The 15,897-nt window shown below is 42.4% G+C and overlaps 1 protein-coding gene across 3 annotated transcripts in view; it reads left to right on the forward strand.

Annotated features, from left to right (window-relative positions):
- PAMR1 (peptidase domain containing associated with muscle regeneration 1) overlaps nucleotides 1-15,897 on the forward strand; it is a 97,858-nt gene that overhangs the window by 33,805 nt on the left and 48,156 nt on the right. For all 3 annotated transcript variants that reach the window (XM_033207909.1, XM_033207908.1, XM_033207910.1), the window contains exons 2-3: nucleotides 359-535; nucleotides 4,751-4,879. In XM_033207909.1, the coding sequence (XP_033063800.1) occupies nucleotides 359-535; nucleotides 4,751-4,879 (306 nt within the window). The remainder of the gene's footprint in view (nucleotides 1-358; nucleotides 536-4,750; nucleotides 4,880-15,897) is intronic.

Raw genomic sequence — 15,897 nt, forward strand, 5'->3', positions numbered from 1 at the left:
AGCATAGATACCTAAGAGATGTGTGCTGGTTTATAAATTATATACATTAAATTCTATTGTCAATCCACCTAGATTATATAATGATGAAACTTGATTTCATTTTTTAAAGATAAAAATAAAAATGAATAGCAGTTAAAACAAATTTCATCTATGCTCCCATGGGTGGTTTCAAATATTCCTTGGGGTAGGTCTCCCTACTTTGGAGACATTGGCCTGGGAAGAATTCACATGGATCTTCTTTCTCATTCAGGCAGGGCAATGCCTTTTTAGGGCAAAGTTGCCTCTTAGCAGTAGAGTGCTTAAGAGTCTTACCACTCCCTGCCAGGCCCTAGCCTTACCTGCTGGTTTTCCATTTCAGAGTACACAGTCATTAATGAAGCCTGTCCTGGAGCCGAGTGGAATATCATGTGTCGGGAGTGTTGTGAATATGATCAGATTGAGTGCATCTGCCCCGGAAAGAAGGAAGTTGTGGGTTATACCATCCCTTGCTGCAGGAATGAGGAGAACGAGTGTGACTCCTGCCTGATCCACCCAGGTGAGTGTGGAATGGGAGACTTCAGGTTGCCTTCATGCTGTTGGAGGTAATGAACAGGAACAGGCTGAACGCCTGAATTCTAGCAGGCAGCCATCAGGAGGCTGTGGTGCCATGATTATGAAAAGTGACACAATTCAGCCTATTCTAACTAAAGGCACAGCAATAAAAGGAGTCAGTACTCTTTTCAGTGTTAAACTTGTACAACTTTGAATTCATTCACTCATTCATTTAACAAGCTGACTGAGCAGCTTTATGTACCAAGTCAGGTACTAGGAATACAATGATAAAACAAAAGACACACTCCAGCATTCCCAGAGCTTATAGCCTGGGGGGATATGGAGAACAGGCAGCTACCATACAGTATAGTAAATGCTATGATAGAGAAGCATGGGGGACTATGGCAACATGGATGGGAATGGGGGCAGGTGGGAGGAAAGTCAGTGAAGACTTACTGAGAAGGTGGTGAGCATGCTGATGGGAAAAGCAGACTAAACAAGGTGAGGGGGCTCGGGAGGAGAAGTCAAGCCACAGAGGATAACATGTGCCAAGGTCCTGTGGCAAGAGGAAGCATGGGGTTTTGGGAGATGCAAGTAGCAGTCTGGCAGGAGAAATGTGTATGTGATGAGAGACCTGGATAGATGGAGAGAGGGAGGGAGAGGGAATGAATGAATGAGAAAAGATTAAGAGAGAGCAATCTGAAGGGAGGAACAGGAGCCAGATCCTGAAGTGCTTTGCAAACTGTGCTTCAAAGTTTAGGCTATATACTGAAGATATTTTGGTAACACTGGAAATCTTTTACTAAAGAAGGGAAAGCAGACTTTTCTCTTTAGCTGTGGTATGGGAAAAGGATTGGAGGACAAGCATGACTAGAGGCAGGAGAGAAATGATGGGGACCTTAATAAAGGTACAAGCTCTATGGATGGAGAGAGGTAGAGGGATTTGGGATCTGAGAGTGGAACTGACCACACATTGGGATCTATTGGGTAGGATAGGAGAGGGAAGGGAAGAACAGAGTCAAGTCTGATGCTCTGGTTTCTGAGCTGGACACTTGGGAAATGGTCCCAGTGATATGAATCTGTTTTTGGATGAAATGAGACCTTCTAGCAGTTACTTCTTTGTGGTGATTATTGACCTTCCAATATCTCCCACTTGATATGTACAGTCAAAATATTACATGTTAAAATCAATTGATATAGTTCCTTTCTCTGTTTTGTGATGTCACCTATTTGATATACAAATAGGTTTGTTGTTTTTATGTGTTTTCCATATTTGAAAACACAAGCAAATGTATATATATATATATATATATTTCCTCTTCTTACACAAAAGATAGCATATCGGAAGCATTGCCATGTGGAACTGTGAGTCAATTAAACCTCTTTCCTTTATAAATTAACCAGTCGCAGATGTGTCTTTATTAGCAGTGTGAGAACAGACTAAGACAGCTGCTGGGGGCAGACTCAGTCCATTTGCCTCCTCAGCAGTGATGAGATAGGGAGTTAAAGAGGGGGAATTGGCATGTAAGTAAAGATAATCTTTGGAAGGCACAGTGACCCTGCAGGGACCCAGTTATGGGTCACATGACTACTGGAATTTGACAAATCATACAGTCATATCTCAATATCCATGAGGGACTGTTTCCACAACCCCTGCAGATACCAAAATCCACAGATGCTCAAGTCCCTCGTTGGCCCTGTGGAACTCCAGGGCTCTGCATCCTGTGAGTACTGTATTTTTTAGCCATGGTTGGTTGAATCCATGCGTGTCAAACCTGTGAATACGGAAGGCTAGCTGTATTAGCAACTCATCTTCTCTGATAGAAGGGGACACTGGAAGAAGGGAAGCAAAATCAGGATAGTGTGGAAAGAGAGAGCTATGAGTCTCTCTCCTACAGTAACCACACGTATATACACTACAGCCCAAGGAAAACCTAATTTCAGCTGAAAGCAAAGAAGCATACTATCAGCTCGAGGAAATGCTGTTTATCTTAAGAAATTCAGAAGCTTGGATTAGCCATTCCTTCTTCCTTCCTTCATTCACTCAAATAATATTTATTGAACACTTACTATGTGCAAGCCACTGTATGGTGCTGTGGATACAATGTTGGACAAGATACAGTCCTTGACTTAAGTCTATTATAGGAAAACAGCTAATAGGCTGTAAAAATTGAGTGGTTAAGAGTGGCAGGGATAAGAGTTCATATTTTGTATTATAGATACTATGTGCCGGCACTTTACTTGTGATAATTTAATTAAAAATTAAAACAGTCTGAAGAGGTAGATACGATATCTAATCCCAGGGTTAGGCCATTCTCACATTGCTATAAAGAAATACCTGAGACTGGATAATTGATAAGAAAAGAAGTTTAATTGGCTTACGGTTCTGCAGGCTGTACAGAAAGGATGGTGGCATCTGTTTCTAGGGAGGCCTCATGCAGCTTTTACTCATCGAGGAAGGTAAAGCATGAGTGAAAGTAGGAGCACAAGAGAAGGGGGAGGTGACACACAGTTTTAAACAACCAGATCTCAAGAGAACTCACTCACTATCGCAAGGACAGTACCAAGGGGATGGTACTAAACCATTCATGAGAAATCCACTCCCATGGGCCAGGCGCAGTGGCTCGCGCCTGTAATCTCAGCACTTTGGGATGCCAATGTGGGTGGATCATGAGGTCAAGAGATGGAGACCATCCTGGCCAAACTGATGAAACCTCATCTTTACTAAAAATACATAAATTAGCTGGGCATGGTGGCACACACCTGTAGTTCCAGCTACTCGGGGGCTTGAGGCAGGAGAATCACTTGAAGCTGGGAGGTGGAGGTTGCAGTGAGCTGAGATTGCACCACTGCACTCCAGCCTGGTGACAAAGCGAGACTCCATCTAAAAAAAAAGAAACACACACACACACACACACACACACACACACACACACACTCCCATGATCCAATCACCTCCCACCAGGCCGCACCTCCAACACTGGGGATTACATTTCAACATGAGCTTTGGGTGGGGACACAGATCCAAATCATAACACCCAATTGGACAAATGAGGACACTGAATCACAGAAAGCTTAACCAATTTGCCCAAGGACACACAGCTGCACAATGGCAGAGCCAGAACTTAGTTCTCTGTTTTGCTAAGTGGGATTGAATCATTTGTACTTTTTCTCACGACCTCCAACTCCCTCAAGAGACCATGTTCTTTTTTTTTTTTTTTTTTTTTTTTGAGACGGAGTCTCGCTCTGTGGCCCAGGCTGGAGTGCAGTGGCCGGATCTCAGCTCACTGCAAGCTCCGCCTCCCGGGTTCACGCCATTCTCCTGACTCAGCCTCCCCAGTAGCTGGGACTACAGGGGCCCGCCACCTCGCCCGGCTAGTTTTTTGTATTTTTTAGTAGAGACGGGGTTTCACCGTGTTAGCCAGGATGGTCTCGATCTCCTGACCTCGTGATTCGCCCGTCTCGGCCTCCCAAAGTGCTGGGATTACAGGCTTGAGCCACCACGCCCGGCCAAGAGACCACGTTTCTAAACTGGTCCTTGTTGCAGAATCACGCAGACCCCTCTGGTGTGGCCTGCTGGATGCGAGGCGGGGAGCCGGACACATTCCAGGGTGAGCCTGTTGTTAGACAGGAGAGTTGTTTCCAATGTTATACTTTCATTACAGAAGTATATGACATAGAAGAGTATTTAATAGCACAGGAAGATATTTACTATCTATTATGAAATTCAAAAGTAAGTTACAAAAACAATGTACCATAAGTCATATAAGTCTAATTTAAAAAATGTATGTGTTTATAGGCAGAGAAAGATTGTTAGCAATAGTTTGGATGATGGGGTTTTAGATATTTTTTATTTAATTCTTTTTGCTGGTCTAAATTTTCTAAAACTTCCACAATAAACATGGAATGCATTTATACAAAAGACTCTATATTGATAGATTCTTCCTTTTCCTGTAGGCAGTTTCGTGTTACTTTAAAACACCAGCCACTACCTGGGATACTCGTTGAGACCATCCTTCTAAACTCTCCAGTCTGAATTCTGGCACCTCTAGCAGTTTCTTTGAGATGAGAGGTTCTTCCTGTGGGCTCTGACACCTTTCTAGGCCCAGATGCTCTTAGTTGAGACAGGACCCTGAGAAGGTGCAGTTGTGCTCCCATGCAGCTGATGAGGACCCGCAGGTGCTTTGGCCTAACACTCCTCTTCTTGGGAATGTTTCAGGTTGTACCATCTTTGAAAACTGCAAGAGCTGCCGAAATGGCTCATGGGGGGGTACCTTGGATGACTTCTACGTGAAGGGGTTCTACTGCGCCGAGTGCCGAGCAGGCTGGTACGGAGGAGACTGCATGCGTAAGTAGACCTTGACCTAGCTCTATCTCTAGTGACACTGTCTTAAAGTCTTAGCTTACGATGGACCAAGATTTATCTCCTTGGCATCTGAGTTTTGGAAAGCCTGCAGCCAGAGGGCTTTCTAGGTAAAACTATAAAAACAAAGATGGGTTTCCATCTGCAAGGTGTGGATTGTGAACATTTGTTTGAATTCTTGGCCACAGGAGGTTTATGTCTACTCTTCAATCTCCTCTTTCTAAGCGAGGCCAAGGCTTTCTGCTCTGTGCAATCCAGAAGCAATTGCATGGTAGCCTTGGTCAGCAAACAGTGAATAAGTCTTCAGAAATGTTGTCTGTAGTGCACTGTACATATGAATTTCTGTTGGTAAATTTCTTGAATCCTGAATTAAATTCCTGGAACCCACAGCAAATTGCTAGCATGCCTTTTGTCCAAGGAAAGAGATTCTTTCTGGCATCTGCTTGTTGTGAAAGAATTACTTAGTTTTTATTAGAGTTCTGTGAGTTTCAGCAATTCTTTGAAAATGGAGTGGAAATCTAATCTCTCGTTCAGTCCAAGATTCCCCTCCGCAGTGCCCTGATTGATAAATGTCCCTCTGACAGTCTGTATCTCAAGCAATGTACAAATTGCTTTTATTTCACTAACTTATTCCATATGCCTCCTACTTGGATCAGAAGTAATTAGAATGGTCTTACAGTCTAATTTTCTCCTATGAATGATATTTCCAGTTTACAGAGATGGAGGATCGAGTGTGGTTGGTATCTTTGACCGATATAATCTGTACTGAAATACCATCAGTTTCAAGACTCTGTGGCTAAGGATGAGTATATGGTCTGCAGCTGAGAAATTCAACTATCCCAGGAGGAGAAGGGGCTTGTTGGCACTTCCAGGTGAACTGGGGAGTTCAGTTATCCATAATACAGATACTTTTTAAAGTGTTGGTCTCAGTTGCAGGTTTAAAACTTCGATGTCATTTTAGATGGTTTCTCGTAAATTTAATTCAGTACCTGGCAGATTATGTTCCAGGTAGGTCAGCCGCAATATTTAACCTGGTCTTCTTTGGCAGCTGTTCTATGGAGACTGTATCGCATAATGAGCAGAATACAAGCTCTCGAATGAAACAGACCTGGGTTTAAATAATGTTTTTGTCTATCACTGCCCATATGACCTTGGACAAGTCATCTAATCTTGCTAATATCAGTGTCCTTTTATAAAAAAGGAGAATAAGGCTACCTACCTCATAAGGTTGATTTGAGGATTAAATGAGATAATGTATGTGAAGCACCTACTTTTCTGACAATAGTAAAAGCTCAATTAATGCAATAAATACATCACTATTATCCTATATACTCCTTAATTACTGAATTGTTAGGTGATTCAGAAAGAAGACTACTCTCCTTCTTTTCCTTTCTTCCGAGAAGGGGTCCTTCTGTATTGCCCAGGCTGGCCTCAAATTCCTGGACTCAAGCAATCCTCCTGTTTCAACCTTTCAAATAGTGGGGACTAGAGGCACATGCCACCATGCCTGACAAAACTACTTTCAATAATAGTTTGGGATAGTCATAATTAAAGCTGTAGTGCACAGCTTTAGACTTCACATTGACTTTTGGATTATATCGGATCACTTTGGGTTCTTCCCTGCTTTGGATCATATGGAAGATTGCTCTTTCTCTGTGCACACGAGAGGGAAAGGGGGATTTGTTGGGGTTGGAGTGGTAGGCACCAGTGTGATCACACGTGGCCTTTGATATGATTAGGCTGTGTCCCCACCCAAATCTCACATTGAATTGTAATAATCCCCATGTGTCAAGGGTGGAGCCAGGTGGAGATAATTGAATCATAGGAGCGGTTTCCTCCATACTGTTCTCATGGTAGTGAATAAGTCTCACGAGGCCTGATGGTTTTATAAACAGGAGTTCCCCTGCATAAGCTCTCTTGTCTGCTGCCATGTAAGATGCGCCTTTGCTTCTCCTTTGCCTTCCGCCATGATTGTGAGGCCTTCCCAGCATGTGCAATTGTGAGTTCATTAAACCTCTTTCCCTTTACAAATTACCTGGTCTCAGGTATGTCTTTATTAGCGGTGTGGGAACAGGCTAATACAGCCTTGTATGTAGGTAAGCTAGGTAAGGAATTTAGATGCTATTCCAAGTGCAGTGGGGAGCCAAGGAAGAGTGGTGAAGTAGGGGACGGACCAAGTGCTCTGAGAACTAGCTAAGAGAACATTTGATAACAGGGAGAGGGAGGGAGAGTTTCAGACAAGAGGTGAAGGTTGAGCTATGCCTTTGCTCATATGTTGGCAGAACAGGAAGATATTTCAGGCAGAGGGATAGTATGGTCAGGGTGTGAAAATGCAAGGTGTGTTCAAGGAAGCATGTGACATGAGGTGTGATCAGAGCAAGGTGATGGTCTTGGGGTGGCAAGCTCTGACTCTGAAGGTCATAGTGTGCCAGGGCTCAGAGCTTAGACATGGTTCTGAGATGATGGATGGTTTAATCAGGGGAGTACCATTTGACAGATAACTCTTGTAGCATAACTCCAGTAGAGTGGAGGAAGACCATATCCAAAGGTAGCCATTAGGAGTGCAATTGCAGTGGTTCAGGGGATGAAGAAGGGAGACTAGAGTTAGAAGAGCTTAAAGGAAGAAGTGACAGGACTCAGGACTCACTGAAGGTAGGGGTGAGGAACCTCAAGAATTTGCCTTTCAAATTCTTAGTTTGATCAACTCTCTAGAAGTTGATGCTGTTACGTGAATAATAAAAGGGAAGAGGTTTGGTGGGGGAAAGAAGGTGAGTTCCACCTGACATAAGTTGGAATTTGGACACCTGTAGGATACCCTGCAAACAGTAGGAAATAGGTGTCTGGAGCTCGAGATAATTTTGGAGACTTGAGAAATGCATATGGCTGTTATAGATGGAAGTATGAGGTGAACAGAGTACCATGGGCAGAGGAAATAGCAAGAGACGTAAAAAGAAAGGAAGAGAAAACCAGGAAGGAGATGGGAAAAGATAGAGAGATGGGAGGAGAACCAGGAAGGAGTAGGGTTCTGGAAGCAGTGTTTCAAAATAAGGCAGAAAGGTCACACAGGATGAAGGCAGTAAAGAGGTTTTTGTATTTGATGGCTAGCATGTGATCAGTGACCTGAGCAATAGCAGCTTCATATAAAGATTTGGTGGGGCACAGTGGCTCATGCCTGAAAGCCCAGCATTTTGGGAGGCCAAGGCAGGTGGATCACTTGAGCCCAGAAGTTCGAGACCAGCCTGAGCAACATGGTGAAAACCCATCTCTGCAAACAATACAAAAATTAGCCATACCACTGTACTCTAGCCTGGGCAGAGTGAGATAGTTTCCAAAAAAAAGGCAAGATTTGAAGGGTGAAAAATGGACGTAAAGAATACAGACAACTTTTAAATAAGCTTAATCAAGCAAGGAAGGGGAGAATTATGGTGATAGTTTATACGAGTAAATAAACTGCTCTGGAAAAATACCAATTAAGATGGGAAAGTCCAGGTGCAGTGGTTCATACCTGTAATCCCAACACTTTGGGAGGATGAGGCAGTCAGGTTACTTGAGGACAAGAGTTCAAGGCCAGACTGATCAACAATAAAAGATTCTATCTCTGTACCATATTAAAAAAAAAAATCAGCCAGGCATGGTGGTGCATGCCTGTAGTGCTAGCTACTCAAGAGACTGAGGAGGGAGAATCACTTCTGCAGCCAAGGATTTTGAAACTGCAGTGAGCTATGATTGTACTACTGCATTCCAGCCTGAGCAACAGAGCAAGACCTCATCTCTGTCTCTCTCAAAAAAAAAAAAAAAAAAAAAAAAGGGAAAGGGTTAAACATGTTTTAAGCTAATGTGAGTAAAATGTCAGTAGGAGAGATTGAAGATATTAGAGTAAGAATAACTGAAGAAGGTAAGACCATGTTATGCTGAAGGAGAAGAACTTCTTGTGAGATCAAGAACAAAAGTGAGAGTTAAAGGAGAGGGAGTTTCCTTTTCTGTCCTAGATTGAGCCAGGAGGGAAAGAATTATGTATAGGTAGCATATCTGGTTTGTTCGTAATTGTATGGTAGGAACTGTGCTGAGCACTGTATGTGCCATGTCCTGTTTTATCTGTACCCTATGAACATACCCTATGAAAATACATACTCCCACTTTATAGATAATGAAACTGAGGCTCAGAGCTGTGAAGTAACTTGCCTGAGGCCATACACTTAGGGTAAAGCGCAGGATGATTCCAGACCCCTTACTCTTGTTCTTAACCACAGTCCTAGCCTGCCTCCTGCTGGTGAGTTTCCCTGTTTTCTCTGAGAAGTAGGGAGTGAAATATCTGCTGAGAATGAGTAGAAGAGAGGCTGGGGCTTGAAAGTACCAAAGGTTTGGGGCAGCCACTTGAGGAACAAGAAAAGGCACCAGCTGGTGTTAAGCTTAAAGCATGTGCAAGCAAGACGGAGGACCCAGTCGAAGCCAGAGTTCTTAGGGAGGTGATGCAGTCAGTTAGGACGTTGACTGATACTTTCCAGAAGTGCAGTAGCAGAAGGGAATAAAAACAGTTGTTTTGTTGATCCAAGAATAAGCTGAGACGTGACTGACCAAGGATCCCAATTGAGAAGGACATGAAACCAGAAAGCCTGGTAGAGGGGGAACAGGGACAGGAAGTCTTAAGTGGAAAAGCAGGCGTGGTGGTAATAAAGTAATGGAACATGTAGGTGGAAGGGCTATTATGGTCGGAGAGTTTCTATGTTGAAGCTTTCAGAGGTGGTGGTGTTAAAGTGTTCAGTTTTTTTTTTCTGGGTAACTAACAATCTCAAAGGACAAATGTTTGTTTTTCTTTCTTATGGGTCTGTGAGTTGGCAGGGGTTCCGCTGATTTCAACTGGACTGGTCTGGGTTGGTTGTGCTCCAGGCTGCAGGGCTCAGGCAGAAGGGACAGCAGCCATCAGAGGATGCTCTTCTCAGGGTGGGTCGCAGAAGCACAAGAGGCGAAGCCAAACACACAGGTGCACATAAGGCCTCTGTGCACATCACACTCACCCATATTACACTGGCCAAAAGGAGTCACATGACTAAGTTCCCAATGAGTGAAGTAGGGAAGTATATGCCATCCTCAAGGAAGCAGGGTGGATAAATATTTCTAAACAATACTCCAGTCACTCCATGTGAGTAAGGGGGTTTGTTCAGGGTACAGGGGACAGGAGGGAAAGAATATTTGCATGCACGAGGTCAATAAAGCAAATGGTAACAAAACAAGGATAGTAGTCACCCAAACATTATGAAACAGAAAATATTAATATTCAGAAATCCTGAGCATGTGTCTTTTTAAATAGCACCTACTGTTCGAGTCTTGGGTTGTGCCTTGGTGTAAGAGGCTTTTTATGGAGCCTCATTGGTTGGGCTGGTGATCGTGTCCATGTGAGGGTCCAGGCTTTCTCAAGGACAGCAGAACTGGCTCAGAGCAACCAGTCTATCACCTAGGCAGGTAGAACAGAGAGCTCACACCTTCCTTCATTAATCTACCCATCCAGTCAAAAGATATTTCTTGAATGGATGCTTCTAGGTACTGGATGTACAATGATAAGCCAGACAGACATGGTCTCTGACATCTTAGAGCTTGTGGTTTAGAGAGGAGATTTTTTTTTTTTTAAAGTTAAAAACAAATGGAGTGTGGTCAATGCTATGCAATTTAAAAAACAAACTAATGGTCAGATTCCTATCCAATCCTGTGTTGGTTCATTGGTGCTTGTTCAATTCCATTATGCTTGTTCTGAAAGCCTCATTCCACACAGTGTATGTTACCACCACCATGAGCACTGATGGAGCATTTCTTATGGAGCACTGGGCTAGGCACCAGGGAATACAATGATTCTGCAATGAGTTTACAATCCATCCGTGAAAACAGTGCTTGACCATAAGAAAACATCAATATGATGTTATTAGTTTCTTATTACACTCACCTCATACTGGCACTAAACATACGTGCAGGGAATTCATAGGAAGAAGTAATTCATTCCACTCTTTGTTGAATGCCCGCCTGGTGCTGAGCACTATACCGCCCGCGTATGTTAAGGATGGCCTGTGTATGGCTGGGACACGGCGCTGGAGCCCCATGGCAGTGTAAGCATTTTCCCACTAGATGGCGCCCAAGTGATCCTTTCAGACAACGTTATCCTGAAGGCGCTTCCTTCTGAGCGTCTTCGAAGAGCCTGGGCATTTTTTTTTTTCCCCGAGTACTACACAGAGCCTTAGAAGGAGCGAGGAGTGGCGGACAAGTGCCAGAGGGATCAGAGCTGTTTTATGTGTGAATTAGAGTGCATCTGGCACTGAACAGATGCAGTAGCACCTTTATATGCACACTGTCCTTGACAATGTTTGTGTTACTAACCTAAATAATGATGACCTTAAAATTCATTATGCAATTGATTCATGCATAACCATTGGCAGGTTGTATTATCCAGGAGGATGAGCAAACGACCTGAGGCTATTGAGCCCAGGAGAGAACTCATTCACATCTTTCTGTCCAGGAAAGATTGGTTTAGTAATCTCAGAATATCCAGACTAGGAGCTAGTGGCACTTTATTGCCATTTTAAAAAAAGAGCTGTTCTTTCTACCTTTCTCTACTTTTTAATGTAAAAATTTCAGTTCTACAGAGAGTTGAAATAACATACATCCACATGCTCCTTTCCAGGATTCGCCACTTTTTCTCATTCTCCAACATCTGGCTCTCTCTCTTTTTCTGCACTGTAAGACTCATGAATTTTAATTTTTTTCTGTTTCATAGCATTATCATCATTTTTCTTTTGATGCTTAGATCGTTTCAGATTTGGCCCTTTAAGCTGGCTGCACCTCATTGCTCCTTGAGCACTTACTTGCATTCTACCCCTCACCCTCAAATGTTTTAAGTTCACCTTGATTTTCTATACCAGGTCTTGAAACGAGCCATTTCTCCATGCATCCTGGTTTCTTATAGTGGGAAATTGTATTTAGGAACTGCGATTTGGGTGCTGGCTATTAGAGGTGCTGCTATCCAAAGTCAAAACCAAGGCTTCCTCTTAGGGTTTCTTAAACTCAAAAGTTGAGTTCTGAAGTAGAACCACTCTGCTGACTTCCACTGCTGACCACCAGACTGGTGTTGGTTTAGCTTGGCTGTAGGCTGAGTTCTTTGGCCATCAAAAAAGATGAGCAGCGAGATGGCCCAAGAGTGACCCAGAATGCCACACTTCCAGCTGGTATGGCAGTGATCCCAGCCTTCCAGGCCTTGAAGGATACTGGGCCTCTGAGGAGGATAGGAAAGCAACCCAGATGAGAGGATTTATGGGGAGAGATTATAGGTCCTTAATACATTTATCTTCTTAGTCATATTTTGGACAGAGGCAGAGAAACAGAGGAACTGGCCATAAGCCATGCCCAAAAATGTTTTTAGGGCAAGAGTTATCAGAGAGGAAGAGGATTTGTGCAGGCTGATTCCTGAGCCATAAGCAGGAATGATTAAGAGCAAACTTAAGGGGAGTGGGGAAAAGGCTTACAAAGCTGTGTGTTACCAACTTTTGGGGCTGCACTCCAGGGGAGTTGTGGAACCGCCTAGGGTGGTGTCACTGAAAATTGCCTCATCTCGCTCCAGCCTTTTGTGTCCTGATGCTCCCAGAAGAACAATGCCCAGGTTGATTCAAACTGGGGATGGTATTAGGTAGCAGTTAGCAGCCTGGGCTTGGATTTGAATCTGTATTCCTTTCCTGGCTTTGGGCAAAATTACCCAATCTTTGTGAATCTCAGTTTCCTCATTTACAAAATTAGGATCCTCATAGTGGCCCTCAGAGTTTTTGTGAAGTTTAAGTGAAGAACTGTCTATAAATCCCTTAATATGGAATCCGATATATAGTAAGTGCTCAATAAATGGTGGATGGAGTCTGATATATAGTAAGTGCTCAATAAATGGTGGATGGAGTCTGATATATAGTAAGTGCTCAATAACTGGTGGATGCTATTCTTATAATCCAGAGCCATGAAATGAGCTTTGTTTCTTAGTTGTTGTTTTAGGGGGCAGGGGAAGAAATCCATATAGGCCAGAGAAGAAAGATAATAAAAGAGAAGTCTTTAAGGTTAAAGAATATACACTGGACACAAGGAGGTAGTCTTCACTAGACAAAGTATTGTATGGTAAATAGTATTTTATATTTTATGTGCTGAAGCTCTTTGACCCCAGAGAATTAATGTTTAAATCTTTGTAGAGGATTTTATGTTATTAAAGAACTCATCAATCATAGCTCAACTTCTGGTGAAGGTATAGAAGGATGTGAAAGACCTTCCCTCCTGCTTAAACAGTAAGAAATCACTAGATTAAACCAAAGAAAATAACAATTTTCATTAAAGCCATAATATGTCTGTGAATATGAAATCTAAAAGAATGTAAACTCCAGAGGGATGAGTTCTTCCAGGATGAACAAGAGATTTGGGATGCTTCATACTTGAAGGCAGCTGCTGAGGTTGGGGGCAGGGCAAGTGCAGGAAGGGGCCTAACAGAGGAGGAGGAGGGCCAGGAAAACTTTTGAATCTGTGGGCTGACTCCTTGAACTTAAATCTAGAGGAGACCCCAAGGCAAAGACAATCCTCTCCACCAAGTATTTTCTTAAATGGAATTTAGCTGTGCAAGCAGAGGCTGGAATGAGGCTACGAAGCAGGAGATCTTGGGATGTCATCACCTTGCAGCTTCATAAGCCTGTGGTCTCAAAGTCTCACAGTCTCATGGGCTCACAGCTTCCCAGTCTTGTAGTCATGGGAGTGCAGGAAGCTGGGGGAAGGAGGAGATGAAAACCAAAGAGAGATTTCCTTAAGTTTATGGAGTTTGAATTTCAAGGCTCTTCTGGTGAAGTTATAGCTTCAGTCCTGCCCCAAATCAGCTTAACCCTTGATTGGGTCAAACTGATTCATCCCTCATCAGTTCTCCTGCCAACCTAATAGAGGAAAGGGCATTTCTAATCAAAGGAAACAATAGATCTCCTGTTGTGAAGAAGCAAGAAAATAAGATCTACATTCAAGAGAACACCCAGTCAAAAGAAATAGAGCATGGATGATGAAATGGAAATTTTCAAACAAGAAACTTTTACATAACTTTAAAATAAATACACTAAAAGATTGACAGGAAAAGATGAATATAATGGATGAAGACATGAAAAATTAACAAAATCAATGAGCAAAAATCACAAACATTCCTATATACCAACAATAGACAAGCAGAGAGCCAAATCATGAATGAACTCCCATTCACAATTGCTACAAAGAGAACAAAATACCTAGGAATACAGATAACAAGGGATATAAAGGACCTCTTCAAGGAGAACTACAAACCACTACTCAAGGAAATAAGAGAGGACACAAACACATGGAAAAACATTCCATCCTCATGGATAGGAAGAATCAATATTGTAAAAATGGCCATACTGCTCAAAATAATTTATAGATCCAATGCTATTCCCATCAAACTACTATTGATGTTTTTTACAGATTTAGAAAAAAAAATACTTTAAATGTCATATGGAGCCAAAAAAGAACCCATATAGCCAAAACAATCCTAAGCAAAAAGAATAAAGCTGGAGGCATCATGCTACCTGACCTCAAACTATACTACAAGGCTACAGTAATCAAAACAGCATGGTGCTGTTGCCAAAACAGACATATAGACCAATGGAACAGAACAGAGACCTTGGAAAGAACACCACACATCTACAATCATCTGATCTTCAACAGACCTGACAAAAACAAGCAATGAGGAAAGGATTCCCTGTTTAATAAATGGTTCTGGGAAAACTGGTCAGCCATATGCAGAAAACTGAAACTGGACCCCTTCCTTACACCTTAAAATTTAACTCAAGATGGATTAAAGGCTTAAATGTAAAGCCCAAAACTATAAAAACCCTAGAAGAAAACATAGGCAACACCATTCAGGACATAGGCATGGGCAAAGACTTAATGACGAAAATGCCAAAAGCAGTTGCAACATAAGCTAAAATTGACAAATGGGACCTAATTAGACTAAAAAACTTCTGCACAGCAAAAGAAACTATCATCGGAACAAACAGGCAACCTACAGAATGGGAGAACATTTTTGTAATCTACCCATCTGACAAAGGTCTGATATCCAGAATCTACGAGGAACTTAAACAAATTTACAAGAAAAAACAAACCCATCAAAAAGTGGACAAAAGATATGAACAGGCACTTCTCAAAAGAAAACATTTATGGCCAGGCAAGGTGGCTCATGTCTGTAATACCAGCACTTTGGGAGGCTGAGGTGGTGGATCACTTGAGATCAGGAGTTTGTCACCAGCCTGGCCAACATGGTGAAACCCCATCTCTACTAAAAATACAGAAATTAGCTAGGCGTGGTGGTGTGCATCTGTACTCCCATCTACTTGGGAGGCTGAGGCAGGAAAATCGTTTGAACCCATGAGGTGGAGGTTGCAGCGAGCCGAGGTCATGCCACTGCGCTCCAGCCTGGGCAATGGTGCAAGACTCTGTCTCAAAACAAACAAACAAACAAACAAACAGACAAATAAACAAAACAAGAAGATATTTATGCAGCCAACAAACATATAAAAAACTTAACATCACTATTATTAGAGAAATGCAAATTAGAAACACAATGAGATACTATCTCATGGCAGTCAGAATGGCGGTTGTTAAAAAGTCAAGAAACGATAGATGTTGGTGAGGCTGTGGAGAAATAGGAAAGCTTTTAAACTGTTGGTGGGAATGTAAATTAGTTCAGCCATTGTGGAAGACAGTGTGGTGATTCCTCAAGGATCTAGAACCAGAAATACCATTTGACCCAGCAGTTCCTTTATTGGGTATATACCCAAAGGAATATGAATCTTTCTACTATGGAGACATATGCACACATATGTTTATTGCAGCACTATGTACAACAGCAAAGATAAGAAACCAACCCAAGTGCCCATCAGTGATAGATTCGATAAAGAAAATGAGATATATAATACATCGTGGAATACTATGTAGCCATAAAAAGG

This window comes from Trachypithecus francoisi, unplaced genomic scaffold (assembly GCF_009764315.1).
Source record: "Trachypithecus francoisi isolate TF-2019V2 unplaced genomic scaffold, Tfra_2.0 Lachesis_group8, whole genome shotgun sequence".
Taxonomy (NCBI): domain Eukaryota; kingdom Metazoa; phylum Chordata; class Mammalia; order Primates; family Cercopithecidae; genus Trachypithecus; species Trachypithecus francoisi.